Consider the following 22,374-nt stretch of genomic DNA (forward strand, 5'->3'; position numbering starts at 1 on the left):
TTTCTAAATATGCTGAAGCTCAGAGAACAGAGCCGGGCTCTGGGTTCATTAGGAAGATGGCTGTAGGACTAGTATTAGTTTTATACCCTTCAAATCCAGACGCTTAGAAGATGCCTCCAGCCCATGAGAGAGCCCAGATTTTCCTCTCCTAAATATCCCCTTCCTTGCTTTTCACCTTCCGGGCTGGTAGTTTAAGGTCTCCTGTTCTTGAATGGACAGATGGCTTGGCCTCAGTGCAGCTGCACATAGCGCGCATCGGAGTCATCTGAACCTGACTGCCAGCACCTTTCCAGGCCCTGCATGGCAGGATCTAATGGCCACGCACAGGGCCCTCTGGCCCCTGCCTAATTGGCTGAGATGCAAAAGCTAATGTAGGTTGAGAGACCAATTAACTGGGCTTGTTTCTCCCGCCGCCGCATCTGCACATCAATTATGCTAAACAACATGCTGTATTAAGACGTTTCCCTGTCACTAGCATTTGCTGTGGGACACTCAGAGCAGGGCAGAGAGAGACCGCCTCTTACAACCTGCCTGAGGGATTTTTCTGTCTGTCAGCACAGACAGCTGGCAATAGGAAGCCCAGGCCTCGAACTGGGAAACCTACGACCCAGGGACACATCTGACACTAACTGGTTACCTCCTCTGGGCCTCAGTCTCTATAGATTGTGGGGATAATGGTTCAAGAAGCCAGCCAACAGGTTGGGCGAGGGATGCTGATAACCCTGGCATGTCACCTGCTGATTCCACTAAGAAACAGAAACCCCAACGCTTCTGGATGCTCAAAGGATACGTTCCCTAAAACTTGAAAAAAAAAAAATCCATAACTGAACTGTTGGGAGGGGGAAGATCGTTGTATTTTCTGCTACAGGTTGAGTGATTTGTTTGTTTTGATTTCATATAGTTTTATTTCGCCAAATGCAGTTGGTGGACTGGGTTCCTGCATCTTCACCGGCAGCTGTGGCATATCCACCCTTGGTGTTTCTGGAATAAATTACTTGAGCTCTGTGCTTTGAAAGCAGTGTACTAAGTTCTTTACTAAGGAGTTCCTGAAGGGCTGCCCTGGCCAGGGAACTACGGTTTCTCAGTCTCTCAGAGACAACAGCTGGAGTTACAAGCTTATAGTTGGGAACTTCTTTTCAGGGTGTCATAGGTTGCTTTGTCAAAGAAGACTAGGTTATTGAGCTCGTTTCCACCTTTGCCTCTGGAACACTTCTGTTTAGGCTTGCTCCGAGATTTGTTCACTGGAACTTTGTCTTGCTTGACTGACTTTCTGGCATCTTTCTTCTTCTTGTCCTCCTCGGGTGGCAGAGTGAAATTGGGAGAGCAGCTGCTACCACTGTCGCCTCACTAAGATGTCAGACAGGAAAAAAAGCTGTACCTTTTAAAAGTGTATTTTTGATTTAACTGCACCAGGTCTTAGCTGCAGCATGCAGGATCTAGTTCCCTGACCAGGAATTGAACCCAGTTCCCTTGCATTGTGAGTGTGGAGTCTTAGCCACTGGACCACTAGGGAGGTCCCTAGCAGGGGCTGCTTTTGTATTCCACTCCTCCCTCCTTTGAAGCTTCTCTCTGAGAATGCATTTCTTGATCTTTTACTACAACACTTTGGTTTCTAAGATGCCCAGTTCATTTTGAGGACACTTACCAACTTTAAGACACGATGCAGTCTACAGCTGAGTTGGGGAGGCTGGACTAATGCAACATCTGCTCATTTAGTCAATCACTCAGCAAATATTTGTTAATCACCCAGTAGATTTCAGGCAATCCACTGGGCTAGAAGCCTTTTCTTAAACTCTAAGTTTATTTCATAACAGAATGGGAAAGACTAGAGATCTCTTCAAGAAAATTAGAGATACCAAGGGAACACTTCATGCAAAGACAGGCTCGATAAAGGAGAGAAATGGTATGGACCTAACAGAAGCAGAAGATATGAAGAAGAGGTGGCAAGAATACACAGAATTGTACAAAAAAGAGCTTCACGATCAAGATAATCACGATGGCGTGATCACTCACTGAGAGCCAGACATCCTGGAATGCGAAGTCAAGTGGGCCTTAGAAAGCATCACTATGAACAAAGCTAGTGGAGGTAATGGAATTCCAGTTGAGCTATTTCAAATCCTGAAAGATGATGCTGTGAAAGTGCTGCACTCAATATGCCAGCGAATTTGGAAAACTCAGCAGTGGAAAAGGTGAGTTTTCATTCCAATCCCAAAGAAAGGCAATGCCAAAGAATGCCCAAACTACTGCACAATTGCACTCATCTCACACGCTAGTAAAGTAATGCTCAAAATTCTCCAAGCCAGGCTTCAGCAATATGTGAACTGTGAACTTCCTGATGTTCAAGCTGGTTTTAGGAAAGGCAGAGGGACCAGAGATCAAATTGTCAACATCCGCTGGATCATGGAAAAAGCAAGAGAGTTCCAGAAAAACATCTATTTCTGCTTTCTTGACAATGCCAAAGCCTTTGACTGTGTGGTTCACAATAAACTGTGGAAAATTCTGAAAGAGATGGGAATACCAGACCACCTGACCTGCCTCTTGAGAAATCTGTATGCAGGCCAGGAAGCAACAGTTAGAACTGGACATGGAACAACAAACTGGTTCCAAATAGGAAAGGGAGTACGTCAAGGTTGTATATTGTCACCCTGCTTATTTAACTTCTATGCAGAGTACATCATGAGAAACACTGGACTGGAAGAAGCACAAGCTGGAATCAAGATTGCCAGGAAAAATATCAATCACCTCAGATATGCAGATGACACCACCCTTATGGCAGAAAGTGAAGAGGAACTAAAAAGCCTCTTGATGAAAGTGAAAGAGGAGAGTGAAAAAGTTGGCTTAAAGCTCAACATCCAGAAAACGAAGATCATGGCATCTGGTCCCATCACTTCATGGGAAATAGATGCGGAAACAGTGGAAACAGTGCCAGACTTTACTTTTTGGGCTCCAAAATTACTGCAGATGGTGACTACAGCCATGAAATTAAAAGATGCTTACTCCTTGGAAGGAAAGTTATGACCAACCTAGACAGCATATTAAAAAGCAGAGATATTAGTTTGCCAACAAAGGTCCGTCTAGTCCAGGCTATGGTTTTTCCAGTAGTCATGTATGGTTGTGAGAGTTGGACTGTGAAGAAAGCTGAGCGCCGAAGAATTGATGCTTTTAAACTGCGGTGTTGGAGAAGACTCTTGAGAGTCCCTTGGACTGTAAGGAGATCCAACCAGTTCATCCTAAAGGAGATCAGTCCTGGGTGTTCATTGGAAGGACTGATGCTGAAGCTGAAACTCCAATACTTTGGCCACCTCATGCAAAGAGTTGACTCATTGGAAAAGACTCTGATGCTGGGAGGGATTGGGGGCAGGAGGAGAAGGGGACGACAGAAGATGAGATGGCTGGATGGCATCACTGACTTGATGCACATGAGTTTGAATGAACTCTGGAAGTTGGTGATGGACAGGGAGGCCTGGTGTGCTGTGATTCATGGGGTCACAAAGAGTCGGACATGACTGAGCGACTGAACTGAACTGAACTGAACTGAACTGAAGTTTATTTCTAGATAGAAAAGTGGGTATACAAATGAGTAATAGTAATTCTCGGTAAGATGTGCTATTATATCTATGACAGTACAGATGCTAAAGGGGGCCTTATACATACACCAAACAATAAATTTATGTCTGTGCATTAGAGCATTAAACGATAATGTATCCTTAGAGTAGAGTGTTATGCCCCCTTCCTCGTGATGCTTATTTCAAAAACCTGCCACTCTCCTTAACTTTTTGGAACTTTAAGAGAAAATGAGGCATAAGCTCCCTCAGTTTCCAGCATCCAGAAGCTATTTATATTTGCATGTATTCGCATATCCATATTTCTGGTCTTACAGAAAGAGATATCATTTCTTGTATTAAGGCCATTCCCTCTTTAAGATCTAGGCTCTTGACTGACTCTGCCAGCAGTCCCCAACTTTTTTTGCACCAGGGGCCCATTTTGTGAAAGACAATTTTCCATTGCCTGAGGGTCGGGGGGGGGGGGCGGTTTGGGGATGATTCAGATGCATTACATTTATTTCTATTACTATTTTTATTACATCAGATCATCAAGCATTGGATCCCAGAGGTTACGGGACCCTGATCTAGACCTTACTGCATCTCTGTTTTCTTTCTCTCTCCCAAGTTGCCAACTTTGTCCCCATTGGTCCCTTCTGCATAGCATTCAGTTATGACCCAGTCTGTAGTCCATCTTAGAAATAAAGTCCTCCCTTGACCCTGCATTGTACTAGCTACTTAGTGGTTAGGTTAGGAAAAGCAAATAGTTTTTTACCACGTGTGTTGTCTACAGTCTAATTGGGAATGACTCTCCCTACCTTCCAAGCCTAGAATTCCTTCTTTGCTTGTTTTCTGTTATTTCTACTTTTTGCTCACTTGTTCTTCAAATGTCTGCAAGTCTACGTTTGACTTCATCTTTTCTGATCATGGGCCTGATGTTTTATTTTTTAATTAATTAAATTAGAGAATTATTCCTTTACAATATTGTGATGGCCTGGAATGTTATTTAAATGGCTGTTCAATTCTATGACTTGTCTCACTTTGCTTCTTCCTAGAACTCTACTGTTTCAGTGACCAGCATTCTTCTGTCATCTGTGGAGTCTTGATTCTCTTCAAGTGCCTTTTCCTGTTGTTTTCTATGACCGTGTCTTCCTTGGACTCTTATCATTCCACAGCATCTCTGGGTGATACCTTCTTATTACCTGCTGTCACTTACCACCGCGTTCTTCCTTTCAAAATGTATTCAAGTTAACTCTTCTCCTCTGAGAGCTAGTTCCATCTACCTGCTTCTTAGGCTTCTCAGCTGGCTCCAAAGTCATCAAGTTCCCACCAAAATCTGCTGTTCCTTCTGTGTTGAGGAATGGCAGAATTATAAAAAACTTGGATGTTATCATCTACTCTTATCTTTTTCTCACCCTGACACCCCATCAATCAATAAATCCTGCCAGTTCTATTTCTTGAGCATCCGTTAGGTCTGTCCTCTCTTTCCACTTATCATGCCTTAATTCAGGTCTCATCTTTTATTTGGATAAAAGCAATTATATTACTATCTGATGTCTTTGCCTTTGATAGGATCTCTGATTTTATACCCTTTCAGTCTATCCAACACACTGTGGCCAGGGTCACCTTTCCAAAATATGAATCTGATTGAAGACAAAAGCACACGTGAAATATTCTGCAGTGAGTTATGACCTGCGGTGCTCGTCAGGGTATAGAGGAGAGATTCAGTTGAGCCATGTGAGCAGCTGCTTAGGAGAGTGGGAATAGAGGGTTAATTAAGGATGTCAAATTCTAGGCTCCTATTTCTGCCCTCTGCCCTCACCCAGGATTGTGCTGGTAGGTGCTTAACAACCAACTCTCACAAAATAAACAAACCCCTTAATTGTATAGTGTACTGGGTTCTGTGGTGCAAATACTACCACTAGGGCCAGTTTCAAGCAACCTTCACCTGAGTTTGGAAGACATTTGCAATTGACTATCACAACTTTGGTTCTCTTTCCTCATACTGAGTATTTCTACAGTGAGATCTAGGCTAAAAAAAAAAAAAACAGACAAAAAAAAAAAACAATTCCCTGACTACCTATGGTCCATTGTAGGGGAACTTTCTGGCAAGCTTCACCTGGAGTCAGCTGAGCAGTGGATGAGCAGAGCCTTACTGGGGACTGCGCTGGACTTCACAGAAACTGAAACACAAATTGACGAGATGCTTGGGCTCTGTAAGCAGAAGATGCGGTGGAGTTGATGCTGACAGCCTCCTGTGCAGGTGTGGAGGCCCACTACTCTGCACAGAAGACCAGGAGGCTCCAGAAAGCACAGCCCTTGCTCTGTGCCCAGCCTGCCTGAAGCCTGCTCTTGGGCTGAGCTGCCAGCACACTGATGCCCTGTGCCCAGCCTGCCTGGAGCCCACCCTCCCAGGTGACACTGCCTCCGCTCCCCACAGCAACACACAGATAACTTTTTCCCCCCATAACTGTGACTGAATGGATTACTCCTTTCTGCACAAGATTGTATGTCATTGTCAACATCAAAAACTTCCCCCGCTTCGCTCTGGCAGTACCTGCCTTATTGATTGGGTGCCTTCTGAACAACTCACTCACACAAAGCAATTAAACCTGTCTGACTTCAAAAGTAAGGTAAGACAAGCCACGTCGAGCGGTGCAGCACTCACCTAATATGATTATTTCTCTTCTTCCTGGTGATAATAGAATTATGCAAAAGCGGCCTTGACCCAGTAAGGATTTTTCTCTTCAGAATCAAATCTCCACTTCCCCTCTCAACTCACAGCCCTCCCAGTCCCCCTCCTTTCTTGTTGTCTAGCCACTCCCTAGGCACTGCTGTCCTTCTTTGTGTACCAGCCCGCGAATCTAAGAGTTTCTGACCTGTGAAGCAGGACAAACTGATGACACTGTGGCCGGATGCCTCTAGTAGGTAAATGATGAAGCAAAAGCATCCATTTCTGGCTATTAATTCATTCTGAAAAGTTTATTGATTGCCTCTGGTGTGACTGCTCAGGTGACTAAATTTCATTTAAGGAGTGAGGCTTTTTCCAGCTATTTCAGAATTCCCCTGTTTGTCATTATCCTCAAATTGTCTGGATTCTGGGCAGAGGGAGGCCCTGTCCCTGGGCTCTAGTAATAGGAAGTGTAACAGCCATATGAGCATTTGTATGGCAATGCTGTTTGATATATCGTTAAGATAGTTCCCTTAAGGGGCTTCCCTGATGGTCCAGTAGTTAAGATTTTGAGCTTCCTGTGTAAGGGACCACAAGTTTGATCTCTGGTCAGGGAACTAAGATCCTGTGTACACATAGCGTGATCTAAAAATCGAACTCCCCCAGACTTCCATGATGGTTGGTAAATAGTCATTGCCTTAAGTCAGGGGTCCCCAATCCCTGGAGACTGGGTCCATGGCCTGTTGGGAGCCCAGCCACACAGCAGGAGGTGAGCAGCCTGCAAGTGAGTGAAGCATCATCTGCCTCTCCTTGTCCCTCCCCATCTCTTGCTTCACCTCCTGAACCGTCCTTCCCTACACCCAAAACCCCTACCACCCTCTGTCCCTGTAAAAATTTTGGAAAATCAACTTAGTCAGCTGATGTCCTCATATGTAGCCTCTCTAGTGATAGCAAATCCAAACACCAAACACAGGAGAAAATCCCTGTGTAAAATCAACTGACCACTCAGAAGAATTGTTCAACTATCAAGGTGACCTTTTCTGTTCAAAATAATGGAGCAGTCCCTGCTAGGGTAGAAGACAGCCAGATACAGGGAGGCTCAGGAGCTGGGTCCTCCACTGGATGCAAAGGCACTGCTGCTGCTGCTGCTGCTGCTAAGTCACTTCAGTCGTGTCCGACTCTGTGTGACCCCATAGACGGCAGCCCACCAGGCTCCCCCGTCCCTGGGATTCTCCAGGCAAGGTAGTCTGATCTAATTCCAGCCCTGCTCAGTCACCATGGAGAGACCGACAACCTGGCATGTCCCAGAGGAGATGCAGGTAGTAGAAACAGGAAATATAATTTCCTTGCTTCTGTAATAGATTACCTTAAGCCACATTTTAAGAAAGGTAAAAGAAAGGGCATAGAAAGAGGAATCATATAAGAACTCCAGAAGCAAATAAACAGTGTTATGGAATAAACTGTATTATGTTCCCTCCCTACAGACAGCATCCACTGATAATGGAAGCCACTGAGCCACAATCTCTGCCAGGGAAGCCCTTCATAAGGATACCAGTGTATACACCAAGAGGGCCTTTTCCTACCTAACTCCTTCAAAATGTAGCTCCTCAAATGTCAGATAGTTTGGAAATTCAAGAATAGTTGATTGGCATCCATCGACCCTGCCCCCAAGTCACACTTTCACTTGGGCCCTGCATAGCACTGCTTTGGGCCAGAGTTATTTGCTTTCCAGCCAAAATCAGCTAGGACTTTTGCTTCCGTCATTAGAATCAATGGGTGTTCTGGGGAGGCCCTCTCACTGCAGAGCAAATACACCCTGCAGAGGAAACGTGCTTTGAGGCATCGCTAGCTGCCTCTCTTTGGAAGTGACTGAGAAGGGGTGGCCTTACGTACATTTTAAATGTTTGGAATTCGATAGTGAAGCCATCTTATCCTGGACTTTTCTTTGTTGGACTATATTTGTTCCCTGTTAGAATTCAAAGGGCATTTCCCACAGAAATTGAGCAAACAATTCTGAAATTTGTTGAAACCACAAAAGAATGTAAATTGGTGCAGCCACTATTTTATTAGTTGATTGTTATTGGCCTTAAATTTTTTTTTACATGCTTCTCCTCTTTTTGATTAATCAAAGTTTTTTTTCCATTTTGCTCTTTTCTCGTTCATTATGCACTTTATATTATTCTCTTAGTATTTATCCAAGAAATTATGATGTGCATCTCTCACAATAAAGTTACTGAAAAGTAGTATTTTCACCACTGTTTTCTATCAATTTCCAGCAAGACACAAATGTTAGCTATCTTAAATTCCATTTATCTCTCTCTGATATTACTATGCAAGGAGATCCAACCAGTCCATCCTAAAGGAGATCAGTCCTGGGTGTTCATTGGAAGGACTGATGTTGAAGCTGAAACTCCAGTACTTTGGCCACCTGATACGAAGAGCTGACTCATTTGAAAAGACCCTGATGCTGGGAAAGATTGAGGGCAAGAGGAGAAGGGGACAATAGAGGATGTGATGGTTGGATGGCATCACCATCTCAATGGACATGGGTTTGAGTGGACTCCGGTAGTTGGTGATGGACACGGAGGCCTCGTGTGCTGCGGTTCATGGGGTCGCAAAAAGGCAGACACGACTGAGCAACTGAACTGAACTGATTGTTTAAAAAAAACAATGTTAACTTGCATTTATCTATATATTTACATTTTTCTGCTCTTCATTATTTACTGCATTTCCATTTATGAATCTTTTCCTTTTGTCTAAATAATTCCTTTTAGCACTTCTTTTAAAATATTAGTCTGAAGGTGATAAATTCTTTCACTTTCTGTCTGTCTGATAATTTTTATATTTTGCATTTGTCTATAAATTATCATTCTGGGCATAAAATGATAGATCTTTAGCTTTCTTATTTTTAGAACTTTAAATGTGCTGTTTCCCTGCTTCATTGTTTCTGTAGAAAAGTCAACCTTCAATCTTGTAACTTTTTTGGATATAATGTGACTTCAAAAAAAAACAACAACAACAACTCCAGATGCCTTTAAAATATTCTAACTTAGTTTAATTTGAAGATTTTTTTACTATGAGGTGTTTAGGAATTTTTTTCATTAGACATGGTTGGGGTTCACAGAGACTTAAATATATGTGTTGATGTCTTCAGTTTAAGATTTCCTCAAATGTTTTTCTCTGTCCCACATGCTCACGCTTTCTCTCTCTCCTATTTTTCTTGGACTTTAAGTACATTTTTGCACCTTATTTCCATGTCTCATATGTCTCCTAAACACATTTATGGATGTTTTTCTTTTCCAGGATTTACTCTGCACTTTTTTTTTTCTGCTAACCTATTTTCCAATTCACTAATTTTACCTTTCTCTCCACTCAAACAGCTGTTAACCCAACTCTGATATTTATAATTTTATTTCTTGTACTTTTAAAATACTTTTTTGATAGATTGTCATTCTCTGGTAAATTTCTCCTGTTTGTTTTCAGGCCTATGGAGAAGTTTCAACTCTTTTATTAAGCAGCAGGGTGGAGACCCCCCAGGGAAGGAAGACAGGGCCTCTTCCCTCTCTACAAGTCTTTTCCACCGTGATAAACTTTCAACCGTAAGGCATTTTCCAGCAGAGTCCTGACTCTCAAAGGATGTTTACACTGAAATGAGAGAGCTGGAGGAACCACAGGCAGTAGGGAACTTGTTCTTCAAAAAGCCGTGTGTTCGGACACCTTGTAGACATCAGATAGACCCCACAGCATACAAGCACAAGGACCTGAAACACCCACTGAGAACCACCAGAGTCTCTTTCGCTTTAGCACATTTCTTAGGGTGGAGGTGGGGTGGTTGCGTGCAGAATGAGGTACACAAAACTGGAAACCATAGGGCTACTTGAGAAGTCATACCACATTCAGACTGAGAGCTGTGATTCCCTTGAAGATGGGCACATAGCTTGGATTTCCTGCCATCAGGCCCTGTTCCAGAGCCTCAATGATGGTTGACACCATGTCCTGGTAGGTGTCCCCTTGGGTGGCCAGCAGTGTGCCAGTGCAGTCATCCTTGATGCCTGGGTATTTGCTGATCAAAGTTGAAACTTCCAGGCAGAGCACAGAGGGTTTGCTAATTTAATGACTTCTGCAAGGGTGGCAGTAATGATACTGTCCCCACCTGCATCTTTACCGAATCTGGAGACTTCCAGAACAGGAAGTGGAGCTGTTCAGCCTCCCTGATGGTCTTCTTGGCACCCTGTTTGTGCTCCTTGGTGCTCCAGGATGAGACATGCTTCTGCGTGGTGGCCGATTAGGGACCCCACCCCCACTTGCTGTCACCCTCTTTCTATATGGTTTTGAATTTTGGCAACATCATTGAAATATGCTTCTATGGTAACACAGATGATGGCTACAGTATTTGAGCCTAACAGCCACTTCTTTGCCATCGGCTCACCTAGGTGTTGCTCCAGATCCCAGAAGACCTCCTCCAGGTAACTGCTGCAGCCTCCTTGCAACAATGTTGTCTAATACCCCATCCATATTTGGTTCACTCTTCCATTTCATTTTTTTAAGTTAATTTATTTTAATTAGAGGATAATTACAATACTGTGGGTTTTGCCATACATCGACATCAATCAGCCACGGGTGCACGTGGGGCCCCCCATCCTGAACCCCCCTCCCACCTCCGTCCCTACCCCATCCCTCTGAGTTGTCACAGTGTACCAGCTTTGAGTCCCCTGCTTCATGCATCAAACTTGGACTGGTCATCTATTTTACCCATGGTAATATGCGTGTTTCAATGCTAGAAAGATGGGAATATATTCATGGCAGCAAAAGAGACACAAATGTAAAGAACAGAATTTTGGACTCTGTGGGAGAAGATGAGGGTGGGATGATTTGAGAGAATAGCCTCCATTTCATTTTTAAAATACTTCCTCTTTAAACTGACCCAGGGTTGCATAAAGGTCTGGCAGTTGTGACGATTGCTGTCATATCCTGAACATAACATAACCCATAACAGTGTGGGTATTGCCAGTATTTCAGATGTTCTATCTACAACTGAGTTTCATCTCTATAAGAGTCAAATTCACAGAGTCAGAAAGTACATTGGTAGATGCCAGGGGCTGGGGCAGGGGGGTGGGGAGTTAGTGTTTAATGGGGACAGAGTCTCAGTTCAGGAAGGTGGAAGATTCAGGAAATGGATGACCACGAGAGCTTCACAATGTAAAAGTACTTTAGTCTCCTGAACCATACAGTTAAATATGGTTAAAATAGTACATTTTATATTGTGTGACTTTTACCACGATAAAACATTTTTTTTAAAGAATTCATTTACTGAAAACACTAACTAGTACCTTTATTTTAAACTCTTCACTTATCTGAGTAACAACTTAAAGAATCTGTTGGAAAATCTAGAAGATGATGGCAGGGAGCATTCCCACGTGGGTCAGCTCTGGGCTCAGTCCCTTTCATGTCATCTTTAGTGTCTGCATCTAGTGATTTCCACAGCCAGACAACGGTGTTTGAAGTGGGAGCTGACATGCACCTACGGAGCAGTTCAGACACCACATCTGAAGTAAGTATAACCTCTAGGGCACTGACGTCAATTTCTGGGACCAGCTCCATGTTCCACACCATCTCTGTGCTTGTGTTGGTGTTCAAGACCCACGTCAAACAGGCTCATCATTTCTTTCGCTTCTAGATCTTCCCACGAGATTTGTATCCAGGTTCTCAGAGCTTGGTGATTGAGGAGGTTTCTGAAAATCTCATAATGGGGAGGAAAGCACTCAATCATGGGGTCTTTGGCTGCAATGAGGTCATCCAAGACATGCTTCCATAGGACTTCCAGGTGGGAGATGGACCACTCCTTGTTGGATTACCTGTGGTCTGCCTATGTGCCCTCAATTCTAGCAGCCTTGATTCTGTCCGAGAGAGCAAACATTGTTGCTGTTCAGTCATGTCTGACTTTGTGGCCCCGTGGACTGCAGCACACCAGGCTCCCCTGTCCTTCACTATCTCCCAGGGTTTGCTTAAATTCGTGATCATTGAGTCAGTGATGCTATCCAACCATCTCCTCTGTCACCTCCTTCTTCTCCTGCCTTCAATCTTTCTCAGCATCAAGGTCTTTGCCAATGAGTCGGCTCTTTGCAAACATTTCCTCCTTCCAATTCTTGGACCTTCTAGGAAGAACAAAGCTAGTTTGCAAAATTTTTTGGTCAAATATGCACCAATTTTTCTTTCCTTGCCAGATCCTGACAACAGAGACCAGGAAAAGGGGGTCACAGGGACGGTGGCCAGGGACTTTTGTAGCATCATCCACAGCTGCTTGGCCAGCTCAACTGAGATCCCCTGTTTTCTCCCGAAGGAGCTATGGATGAGGGTCATGTCCACGTGGTGGTGCTTATGCATTAGCCCTTCCCAGGGGCACCCCTGTTTCAGGTCCCTCAGGTTCCGGGGGGCCTGCAGGAGCACCCCTTGCTTAATGAAGTCCAGGGACCCCTCACAATCTGGGGCCCCAGGAAGATATTCTTGAGGTTATCCACAGCCGCAGTGAGCTGTCTGTGCTGCACGGTTGCATCTTTCATCCATACTTTTGTTCGGCTGTGCTGCGTCTCACTGCAGAGTGCAGGGCTTCTCTAGTATGTCACAAGCTCTTCTGCATTGCGATGGCGTCTCTTGCGTTGGAGCCTGGGCTCTAGAGCATGGGGGCTCAGTAGTTGCTTCACAGCACACGGGATCTTAATTTCCCAATCAAGGCTCAAAGCTGTGTCCCCTGCCCTGGAAGGAGGGTTCTTTGACCGATAGACCACTAGGGAAGTCCCCATCCTTCACATCCTCGATGCTGTCGACTGATGGTGTGGCTATTCCCTCCCTCTCCAGTCCTTGCTGATCTTGGCCAGGGCCCTCGCGATGTCTGTGACTTCATTCAGTGCATTTTGGAGCTGGTTCCAGCCCATGTGGTACCCCGCATGGCTTGCCGTCCAACTAGAACTGGATAGCGTCCTCAGTTCACAGAAGCCTCTCTCCAGACCTCTCTTCTGTGGTACTGCTCCACTTTGTCCTGCTGCTCCAGGCCCCAAAGCACCCCAGCAACCTTTTGAAAAAAATGTTTTTAAATTGGAGAATAATTGTTTTACAATGTTGTGATGGTGTTTCCGTCATACAGAATCAGTCATGACTGTGTATATATCCCCTCCCTCTTAAGCCTCCCTCCTTTGGGATCACTGTTGCACCAGCCTCCCAGACTGTCTGGGAGGTTAGCAAGCAGGCAGAAATCCCTCCTTCCCTGTGTCAGAATAACATTATCCCTCAGTTCCGCCACCGGTGTCCTATGGGAAGTGGCATCCAGCCTCTTGACGTGTCTGTTACAGTTGCTTTAAAGTCTGTATCTTTCGTAGTATATCTAGATCATCTGTGACTCGTCTCCATTATCTATTTCTTTCCTGTTGATGTGAGGTCATTTGAATCTCTCTGCTATCATTCCTGGGACCCCCCCGCCCCCAGTGGCTCAGCAATAAAGAAATCTGCCTGCAATCCGCCTTCACAGAAGACTCTGGTTCGATCCCCAGGTTAGGAAGATCCCCTGAAACAGGGCATGGTGACCCACTCCAGTAATCTTGGCTGGAGGATCCCATGGACAGAGGAGCCTGGCGGGCTACAGTCTATCGGGTTACAAAAGAGTCAGACATGACTGAAGCATCTTAGCTTCAGTAAATGGTAATTATTTACTATTTATTGAAGGCAAAAAAGAAATAAAAGATACTGTGGACAATGATGCATCTCAGAAACCTGAAGGCAGCAAGGCTTGCTGGTCTGTCTGGAGGCTCATTTATCTTGCTCAAGAAAAGCATCAAACAAGGCAGAGATGAGACTGACTCCAGTTATTTTTATTGAATGTTGGATTCTGTACATAAAAAAGTGTAGACACTCTGAATCCTGCTAACTTCCAGCAGAGACAATCTATTGACTTTTTAACTCAGTAAGTTACTTAGAGTAGGGGTTGGTCCCCTTGATACAGTCTAGGAATGGGAGGCATTAAGGAAATGGCAACCCACTTCAGTACTCTTGCCTGGAGAATCCCAGAGACAGGGGAGCCTAGTGGGCTGCCATCTATGGGGTCGCACAGAGTCAGACATGACCGAAGCGACTTAGCAGCAGCAGCAGCAGCAGCAGAGCTGACTTCAGGCTTTGTGAGGACTGGTCTACTTCTAGTTTGAAGTTGAATCCCTAAGGAAAAGCATTCAAGAGTCTCAGCTGAGAACACTGGGCCCATCGCCCTCATCCAGCCTTGGACGCCGACTTCACCCCGTCAGCACTTTGAAACTGGCCAGAGCTCTGCTTGTCTTTTAGATTCTTCATTGGCCTTTTCTTTTGTTTGCTGAGCCTCTTATGTTGGAAATATTAGTAATAAATAATATCCTCAAGGAAAAAAGCAGCACACTCATTGTTTCCATTCTCTTTACTCTAAAACTTAGTCCCTTCAATTCCCGCCTGCCTGGATAAACCTCACCTCCATTTTTTTTCCCTGTCCAGCCCCATGAGACTGCTGAATGCCCTTAACCTTGAATTCCAACCTGATCTCTTGCTTAGTCTCACTTAGTAATTGGCAAATGCCCTGAGGGAAAAACATCAGAGAATGCTGAACTCACCTCAGTGCTTTTCTTTTCTCTTGAATCTTAGCCTTTGAAGTCCTTACTGATTGTGTGGCTCTATGATGACTTGAAACAGGTATTTAAAAAAATTTTTTTAACCAATTTTAAACATTTTCCTTGGAGTAGGGGTTCATCTGCTATAGTTACTCTCTCATGACTATGAGAAACATGTTTAACAGCATCATATTTTATGTAAAAATCAGAATTCTCAATTTCTCTTAAAATTAAAAAAAAAAAATTGTGGCCATCTGGGCCCACGTTCTTGCATAGAAATAATGGCTACAGGTAAGTAGTCCCTGTCCTCAAATTTCAGGTAAGATGCTCTCCGGTTTAATTATGTGGATCATTCACTGATCCCTGAGAGTGAAAAAAGTCCACAGTCAAGCTTTGAGTGATGCTAATACCTAATCGCATTGTATAAAAGGCTAGTTGAAGGGGGTGTTGAGGATATGTAGTCAGGAAAGTGAACGGACGATTAAAAGATCGTTGTATCACGCAACTCGAGAGAAGAGAATGTTTCTGAACAGGACAGGGGTTGGGAGGATCAGCTGTGCTGAATGCCACCCAGGCTGCAAGTGGGACAGTACTTAATACTCTTCTCAACCTTTGAACTCTCAGTGACTTCAAAGGAACTGATGATCTTACAGTCTTTTTAGCAGAATCATGGGGGTTGCAACCAGAGCCTGGGGTGGCTTAAGGAGTGAATCAGAGCAGCGGGAATGAAGCAGTGATGTAGATGACTAGTGAAAAAGCCTGGCCATGTCAGGAAGGCAAGAAAGACTGGTGTCAGGAAGGATGGCGGCCAAGGGATACATTTCAGAGGCCAGTGGTCCTTCTTGGCTGCCTTCTTGATGCATGATGGCCTTTCCCGGGTTTCCTGCAAGATGAAATGTGGCAAAGATATTTTCCTGAAGATGAGGAAGAGGGAAAGCTGATCAGTACTTTCATATCTCAGGAAAGAAAGAAACAAGGCTTGCTGGGCTCTGCAGAGGCTCCCAGAGGTTGCTGGAGAACAGAGGAAGTGAAGGCAGAGAGAAAAGCCTGACTCCAGCCACTCACCTGAGCTGAGCCAGCCTGCCCTGTATGCCTGGATGAAATCATCCCCCGCCCCCGCCTTCACAGAGGTAATAATCAGAAGACAGCAGCGAAAAGGCTGCCTGGTTTTGCCTTTTCAAACACCAGAGGAGGCCTGGGACGTTTCCCTCCCCACCCCCCACCCCCCGCCCCGCCGCCTCGAGCTTCAGGGGTCTGTTAATTGGCACCCCAGTAAAATTACAGGAGCAGTCTGCCTGATTGTAAATGACAGAGACGATCAGGTTTACCTTGTGATGTCCCCAGGGGACTTGCGATTAGTTTAGTCTGAACTTAGCATCAGCTGCTAGGTTCCTTTCTTCTCAGCAGGCAGCGCTGGACCCATCCTGTATCCTTTCAAACCTCATTAGTGTGAGGGCTTCTCCTCCCTCTCTCTCGCCTCCTCTCCTCTCTTGCCCGTGATCCCTAAGCATGCCAGTCTAGGAACCCACACAGATGGCTTTGAGAGGTTGGGCTCTTTGTTTTACTGACCTGGAAGGAACAACCCACGCCTTGCAGCAGAAGTTGTTTATTATTCCTCCAGGAAAATATTCACCAACTTGACTGAACTTTAACCTCCCTTAACTCCTTTATGGTTTGAAAGGTACTCAGCTTAAAGATTTTATAACTAATTAGAGATGTTTGGAATGTATTGTAGGTCTTAAATAGGAATGAACACGCCAAAGAGCTAAAGTTGTGGGGCATAGTTTTCATTAAAATCCAAACCTCCAGATCTTTTCCTTTGCCAGAAGTCACCATGTGTGTGTGCTTATATGTGTATGCATATGTGTATATGTAGGTGTTTATGTGGGTGTGCAATTTATATTACAGATATATATTACATATATCTATGTTGCACGTATATACATAAACACTTATATGCTCCTTGAAAGCCCTGCTTCTTAAAGTTAAATGTATGGATCACTTACACATCTTGTTAAAATCAGAATCAGATTCAACAGGTCTGGGATGACCTTCAGATACTGTAGATGTTGCTGGTCTGGGGACCACATTTTGAACATCAAATCCTAAAGAGATCATCACACACTGCCTTCCAGCTTCTTCAGGGTAACCTGGTTGTCTTCCTTCTTAGTCCTTTAAATGTTGCTCCAGTGTTTCTCTAGGCTTACGCGAATCACCCATTGGCTAGGCGGGATTTTTGCTATTTCTCAAAATACCCGAAACAAGTACTCTGGTCTCCTGACTCCGATGTCCTTTCTGGTGATCACTCCACTGGTTATTGAAGGTCTATATCAGGGGTCTGGGAAGATGACGGAGAAACTGTAAGGTGACCCATCCCATTTATGACCTCCCTCCCATTTATATGATGTCTTTTATGTAATACATACGTCTCTTAATTTCCTCTGGGGAGGAAGACTGTAGCTTTTATACAATTTCAGAAAGGTCAATGTCTTTTAAAAAAATCATAAAAACCACTGAGTCACATACTGTTAAATTCATTGTACATTTTATCTTGTCTTCATGTCAGTTCTTCAATTGATAAGAATTGAATAATCATTATGAATTAAGTATCTGCCATATTACCAAAGGATCTGGTGTTATGACTTGTATTAAAATGTAAAGGGTACATTATATCTCTAGGTAAAGGGTTTGGTTCTGAGTTATGGTGTCACTTGGCACATAAGTCTAGGAGGCCCTCTGCCAACTTTATTTTTCAAGACTGGCAACAGAAATGCTCACATACTGGCAATGGTTGCATATACCACAATATTTCTTTAGCTGTACTTTTGGTACGCATTTCCCTAAAATGCTGGCAAGTAAAGAACTTTTCATTCAAATTTCTCTGCTACATTGAAAGTGAGACCATTTGAGGGCTAAGCTTTTACTCTGAAGGTCCAGAGGCTAACTTTAGATTAGAAAATATACATACAAACTATGAGTCTGTGCATTTGAATATGCATAGGGCTTGTCCATCCCTTCCTAGGAATATTTTGTTTCTACTGAAACTGATATATGGATAAAATGGCTCAGGGAAATGTGGCAAAGAAATAGGACTGTCTTTTCAGTAGATATTTGGTGGCACCTCTTCCTAGGTCATAAACTAGCCTCCCTTCCCTGAGGACAAGTCCTGCACTCAGAGGTACCCTGTTCCTCATCCACTGGTATCTGGGATGGAGAAGCCAAAGCTGAGCCCTCTTCGTACTTTCTTTTAGAAATCAAGATCTGATACAGGCCAGTTAAATCTCTGATGTACCTACAAGTCTAGCTGTAACTTTGGAATTGCAAGGAAATACATGTTTCCATGTATACAGAAAAACAAAGAAAGTCAATCTGTAAAAAGAGAATGATGAAGACGACTTAGCTAAATTTGAAAATATTTTAAAAAGACCCTTGGTTTCTGACAACTGTTCTTACAATCACTCTTTTTTTCCTACATATATTAATTACATTACAAATGAAGCTTTCCCAATACAACTTTTTTTTTCATAGATGAATATTTTGTTTCATTTTCTCTACTTGTGTTCTTAGAGGCACATGTTTATAGGTGCTGGGGTTGAATTAACTAGGTTTAAATATGGATTCGATCACTTACGTGCTCAATTCAGTAATTTGGATACACTCATGCTAAAGTTTGTTGTTTATCTGAAATTAAAATTTAACTGGGTATCCTTTCTGGGAACTCTGTGACATAGTTTCTTCCTTTGTCAAATGGAGGTAGTGATACCAAATCGACAAGGATATTGTGAAAAATGTCAAGGATATCATAAACATTAGGTAAAACCATTTAAGAGAAACATGGTTTATTATTCTCTTTCCTCCTCCTTTCTCCCTATATTGTATCTATAACACAAGAAGGCACTGTTTACAAGGCTCACCGTGCGTGTGTGCCAATTCCCTTCAGTCATGTCTGACTCTTTGTGACCCTATGGGCCATAGTTGGGTGACAGGCTCCTCTGTCCATGGGATTCTCCAGCCAAGAATACTGGAGTGGGTTGCTATGCCCTCCTCCAGGGGGTCTTCCCAACCCAGGGACTGCACTCACATCTCTTATGACTATCTGCACTGGCAGGTGGGTTCTTTAACACTAGTGCCACCTGGGAAGCTCACCAATTGGGAGTAAACACTTCCTGGATGTGCTGAACTTTTGTCTCTGTTGACAGAGTAATACCCAGGCAAAATGACCTAAAGATGCAGTTTACAAGGAAGTGGACTGGTTCCTCTTGGAACATGGGGAAATGTTTTATTACCTCTCATGAGCTGTCTTTGTTCTTCAGTAAGAGAATCTGGAGGGTTATATATTTCAAGCTACCTGACTTCACCCAGGTGCCCCATTTGAGGATACTCTAATATTCATTTTTGTGCCAGGCTATGCCTAGGCTTTCAGTATACACAAATTGCTTTCCAGTTCAAACAAGTATCTCTCCAAGTGGCCGCTCTCATCTCCTACCGAAAGAGATGAGGAGACAAAAAGCATGAGGGAAAAAGAGAAGATGATAATATCCTAGTTCACTAGTTGCTTGTTTGAAGATAAAGAATGTAAGATGCTTGATTTGGGGCTCTTTATGTCTTGTCTCTGATGTCTAAGTCCTTCTCACTTTTATCTTGATGACTCGTATCCCCTGTCTGGAGGAAACCCAGTCAAGTACTGAAGAACGTCTTTGACATAGCTCTAACCATCATGTTTCCTGCCTAAGAGACACAGCGATGCACTTCCCTTACAGAGGCATTTATCATCTATTTCTTTATTTATCACACCAGGCCCAGTGGGATTAGATCCAACTTTTGTCTCTTCCTAAACAGTGTGGGCTTGCTGGTCTACCCTCCACTGCGCAGCTGGCACACAATGGCAGACTTCCATGGTTATCTTCTGTGATCAAAGTCACCACCTCTGGAGATGCTGTGTAAAGAGTGAGCCAGGGGCCCCTGGGGAATAGTGACCAGTCTAGTCTAATGGTGAAAGTCATAGGTATCTTCCACTGTGGTTTCCTCCATGCTTTCTTTTCCATTTTCTTCCACAGTTTCACCTGGGTATGTGCAATAGTGATGAGATGAACGTTTACTGCCCAGAGTCAATTTTGATTGCTTAGAATCAGTAGAAGGGATTAGGCCTGGGACTGGCCTACAGGGCAATTGTGATACACTCTCCCTGGCCTGGTCAACCAGAAGTGTTTGGTCAGGACTTACATCTGGGACCGTCTCTTCTTTTTGTGGCTTTATATTTATAATCTCACATGGAGGTGAAGCTTTACTATCCTTTTTGTAACAACAGGTGCTGAAAGGGATGGCGCAGAACACAAGATCCGAGGGCAGCAGGCTGAACTCATTTTCTGGCCGGATAATCACAAACCTGTAAGAAAAGCCAAACATGAATTCTGTACCACTGCAGCTGGGACAGTGTGGGTGCAGGCAGTGACCAAAATAGGAAAGTCACTTTGCTGGGGGACAGAAAAGGAAAATTTGTTTTGCCTTGCTTTATTTGGTTTCTGATTAATAATTAAAAAAAAAAAATCTTTGGTGTGGTGCAATAGGAGAGGCCCTGGACTAGTAACTGGGAGACTGGTATTTTCATCCTTGCCTCTGAAACCAACCATCTTTGATCTTGGACATGCTGTCTCCCTTCTGGGTCCTGCTCTTCCCATCATTTTAATGGGAGTGGGGTAGGACCATGGTTTGGGCTAGTCATTTTCTAATGCCTTTTCTAACTCTAGGCTATGGGCTTGCCTATTCTCCCAATCGCCACAGTCCACAGCATTTCCAGAGGTGTTGTGGGGAAGCAGATGGAGCCCAGACATAGACAGACAGACAGAGATGGAGGGAGGAGATGTCAGCATCATTCATGCTTCCCAGTGCCATCTCCTGAGCATCATTCTCCTCTGCCATCTTTGTGGTCAACGCTCTACAGCCATACCACCCTCCCTCTTGACTCATCAGTGTCATCCACAGAGCTCCATGCTTATTTCAGCCTTTGGCACGTGGGATGCGTTTTCTCTCCAACTTCAGGGCCGCTGTCACCTGATGTGTCGGCAGCGCCTGCATGATTTACGGCTCCAACAGGCAGACCAATTTCTTTGACTTCCAGTCCCCAGCGATCTTTATCTCCTAACCACTTTCCCAGCCACATACTGATGCTATGACTTCCTGACGTATCCTGCCGGCTACAATCTTACACTTCAATCAGTCACTCTCTGCCCACAACTTCCCATCACTCTTTCTCTCTCCTGTTTCCTTACTCTGAGGACCATTGATCTTGAATTTCATCAGGATTTCCCATCCCCCTGTCCTTTTGTAGTTTTGCTTCTACGAATCCACCATAAACTCCTTCTTCCATCCTTTGCAGCGATTACTGTAACTTCTGCCTCTTTTTCTACTCCCTGTGAACTTTCCCCTCTCTCTCTTCTCTCAGCAGGGGCTTAGCCATCTGTTGCTGAGAAATCCTGTGTTGTGTTATGTAAACATTCCCAGAAGCTCAGCCTTCGTCTGCAGCCAGGTTGACCTTGGCATCCTTTCTTTCCCTTCTCTTCTCCTTTGAGCAGAGAAATCGTCTTTCTTTGTATTCACCACAGCTCCGCTTGGAGTGATTCGACTTCCTTCCCCTTTCTCCTGATACAGTCCATTTCCACTCTGGTATTTTTAATTTCTCCTTCTCTACCAAGTCCTGCCCACTCCCACCATGAGACTCTCAGCTTGGAAGTCCATCGCTATGCTGTCTACAAATGGCACCATCCTTTTTTTTTTTCCTCCTCCCTCCACACATATTTTCTCTGTCTTCCCTCCTGCTGTCACACTGATCTTTCTTTAAACTGAAATCTCTACATATCACTCCCATGACTTAGATGGACCAAGCACAGTGGCTAGAAGAGGCACTCAATAAACATTTACCCAGTGAGCCCAGCAGTGAACAAGTAGATCTTTCCAATGTGGACAGCGGCTTTCAGCTTTAAAAGTTGCACAGCCATGGGTCAGGGGTAATTTGCAAAATAACTCGGACTTAAAATCTGGATGTACGTCTCAAACTTCACTGGGGATAAAGATCCCATTCTCCTCACATGGCCAGTACTAACTGGATCCCAATCATCAGGGTTCGTTCCTATTATTTATAATGATCCTACATATCTTTGTCCCCACACCCTTCATTGCAACTAGGGGCCTTGAGCTCTGACCACCCCTTTCATCCCTGAATGAAGTCGCTTTGGCCCGTATGGTTGGATGAGGGCCCGGCACCTTTTGCACCAGCATACTTCCCTTTTGTGCTCTGGATTTCGCTCTTCTTTATCTATCATGCGGTATAAGCCGAGGCACAGGACTCCAAAATTATTTAATGAGCCACAGAATATTTGTCCAAAAGTCCTTCTTGGCTGAGGAGAGAAAAGAGGAAAACATATGCCCAGTGGCACTTAAAATTAAGCCACAGCAAGCACTGGAGTTGTCATCTGCCTTTCCTCCCAATAGAAGCTTGGAAGACCCGAGAGCCACCTCCTAGTACCTTTGTGGTGGTAAGTGG

General features: G+C 44.1%; 1 protein-coding gene and 2 pseudogenes across 1 annotated transcript in view; all 3 read right to left on the reverse strand.

The window, feature by feature from the left end:
• Positions 1 to 893: 893 nt before the first annotated feature.
• Positions 894 to 9,450, reverse strand: LOC138078051 (small ribosomal subunit protein eS25-like; annotated as a pseudogene).
• A 636-nt stretch (positions 9,451 to 10,086) lies between these two features.
• LOC138078052 (exocyst complex component 3-like) lies at positions 10,087 to 16,924 on the reverse strand (annotated as a pseudogene).
• Positions 16,925 to 19,820: 2,896 nt separating this feature from the next.
• Positions 19,821 to 22,374, reverse strand: part of KCNU1 (potassium calcium-activated channel subfamily U member 1) — a 144,450-nt gene continuing 141,896 nt past the window's right edge. The window contains exons 26-27 of the mRNA XM_068971753.1: positions 22,104 to 22,228; positions 19,821 to 20,220 (exon numbers count right to left, since the gene is read on the reverse strand). Coding sequence (XP_068827854.1) covers positions 19,821 to 20,220; positions 22,104 to 22,228 — 525 coding nt within the window. The remainder of the gene's footprint in view (positions 20,221 to 22,103; positions 22,229 to 22,374) is intronic.

Source organism: Capricornis sumatraensis, chromosome 4, assembly GCF_032405125.1.
Source record: "Capricornis sumatraensis isolate serow.1 chromosome 4, serow.2, whole genome shotgun sequence".
Classification (NCBI taxonomy): domain Eukaryota; kingdom Metazoa; phylum Chordata; class Mammalia; order Artiodactyla; family Bovidae; genus Capricornis; species Capricornis sumatraensis.